The sequence below is a fragment of the Asparagus officinalis genome, chromosome 3 (assembly GCF_001876935.1).
Source record: "Asparagus officinalis chromosome 3, Aspof.V1, whole genome shotgun sequence".
Classification (NCBI taxonomy): domain Eukaryota; kingdom Viridiplantae; phylum Streptophyta; class Magnoliopsida; order Asparagales; family Asparagaceae; genus Asparagus; species Asparagus officinalis.
Window position 1 is genome coordinate 26,890,510 of NC_033796.1, and position 2,240 is coordinate 26,892,749.

The 2,240-nt window shown below is 45.5% G+C and overlaps 1 protein-coding gene across 1 annotated transcript; it reads right to left on the reverse strand.

Annotated features, from left to right (window-relative positions):
* Positions 891–2,157, reverse strand: LOC109834823. Its single transcript, XM_020402838.1, is given in 4 exon segments — positions 891–1,295; positions 1,422–1,621; positions 1,623–1,886; positions 1,888–2,157. Coding segments are annotated over 3 exon segments (594 nt in total). The 5' UTR covers positions 2,020–2,157; the 3' UTR covers positions 891–1,295; positions 1,422–1,423.

Below are 2,240 nucleotides of genomic sequence, written 5' to 3' on the forward strand. Positions count from 1 at the left end.
TCATGTAGTGTGCCTGAGAAATATCAAGATAATTATTGAGAAATATCAAGATAGACTTATTGGTGGCCTGCAGGAATTAACGCCACATTAGTTGGACCTTTCACAACCAGAGCCTTAAACATCATGCTTTCGGTTATCCAAATGCCATGCCCAGGTAACAAATGATTCTGACTTTGATGCAAAAATCAATGGTAATCCAATCCTGAGTTCCCTGCCAGCACAATTCCAATCCGGACAATCAAATAGCAACCATGTTAGCCGAAATGAATTAAGCACACATCTTTGCCTATAGTCTTGCAACCCTAACACGCTAATACAGATCGCCCTTTGCTTCTAATGCGAGTCCATTAACCGCTAGTCTAACGTATACTCTGTCACAGTATGTTGTGCTATTATTAAGACTGAGGGCGCTGAACTCACATGAGTTCTTCACTCCGGTTAATGTTTTCTTCATACATTTAACCTAGTTGGTTATTCCTTAATGTATGAACTCAATTTCAGATCAATCACGGTTACTGCAATGGCCACCCCTTGATTTTTTTCTTTCTCCTAATCAGGGACTTAAAAGCTCGTGATTATCTATCATCGCAAATTTCCGATGGATCATATTTTCTTTCTCCTAATCAGGGACTTAAAAGCTCGTGATTATCTATCATCGCAAATTTCCGATGGATCATAATCCTCATCAGAAGCAATCGTGATTATCTATCATCGCAAATTTCCGATGGATCATAATCCTCATCAGAAGCAACATCCCATGCAGCCTCTTACCTTTTTCTTGGTAGAAAGTCGGTTTGTCTTTTTTTACTGGTAAAATCCCCGCATTATTGGTCATGCAATTTGAGCTCGAGCAGAAACAATGGATGTACGTATGTCTTGACATTTAGATCTTCTAGATTTAAACCTATTTCACTAAAATTTTAGCGAAAATTCAGACACAATTAAACTTCGAATAAAACTGAAAAAACCACGATATAAAACGCGTCTACACCTCTCACATTGGCTCTTCCCCAAAATTAAAAAAAAAAATGAAAAAAAACCATACACTTGGTTTTCAATCTCCATCTCCCTAATCTGCAACCAATTTCAAGTAAATAGGATCATTCTTAGCCATCTCCGTAACCCACAAAGCCTCCTCCTTTAACAACAGTCTCATTAGGAGCAATAAGCAAGTTTCAACCATCCTACACTTCCTGCATCTCCTTGATAAGCGCACTTTAAGCTCGAGCACAAGATCTTCTAATAGAACTCATTCCACTACGAGTTTAGCAAAATTTCAGGTACAAATCAAAACTCTGCACACGAACATCAAGACAACATCAGAAAACCCATCTGCATCCCTCACACGGATCCGGTCCTTCCCCAAATGTTAATTAAAAAAAGTGAGAGTGAGAGTGAGAGAGAGAGAGAGAAGCTCATACCTCTAAGCAGCGAACTCCTTCAAGAAACTAGGATCCCTCTTGGCCCTCTCCTGAAACTTCTTAAACCAGCGATCCAAAATATCCGTAGGCACGACCAACCTGCTCCCATCCACCCCGCAAAACGACTGCATAAAATTGAACAGGTTCTCGCCAACCTTCATCGCCATCCTCTCAATCCTCGCCTCCGCCCCCGCGTCGGAGACCGGCGGAGGCGCACGCGATGTCCTCGACCGAGACCCGATCCTCGCAGAGGCCACGCCTCGTCGGCGCCCGGGGACGGCGAGCGGCGAGGCGTGTCGGCGGGTCGGGCCAAGGCGAGGGAGAGCGAGGCGGAGGCGGCGGGAGAGGGTGGAAACGGCCGCCGCCAGAAGAGACGAAGGAGGGTGAGGCCCGGGGGGTGGATGTAGAACGGCAGGCTTTGGATGATGGAAGGAGCAGGCGGCGCGAGGGGAGGAGGAAGATGCAATAGGGTCTTGACTTGGTGGTAGGAGTCGCCGGCGAGGTGGTTTATGTCGAGGAGGTAGTGGAGGGGGTCGATCTGGGTGAAGGATGAGGGGTCGAGGGGGAAGCTGCGATCTGGGAACACTACTCCGAACATTTTTAGTTTTTTTTTTAATTTTTAATTTATTTTTTTTCAAATGGGAGATTTGATCGTGAGAAGGAATCGACGGAGGAGAAAGGGTTTTTGGGGTTTTGCGGGAGGAAGAGAGGGGAACGGTCTGGAAATGTCGAGAAGGGTCCAGAGGGAGATCACAGTTTGGGAAGAGCTTTACTACGGGGAGCCAAAATATGGGACCAATAAAGGGGACAAGTGAGGTG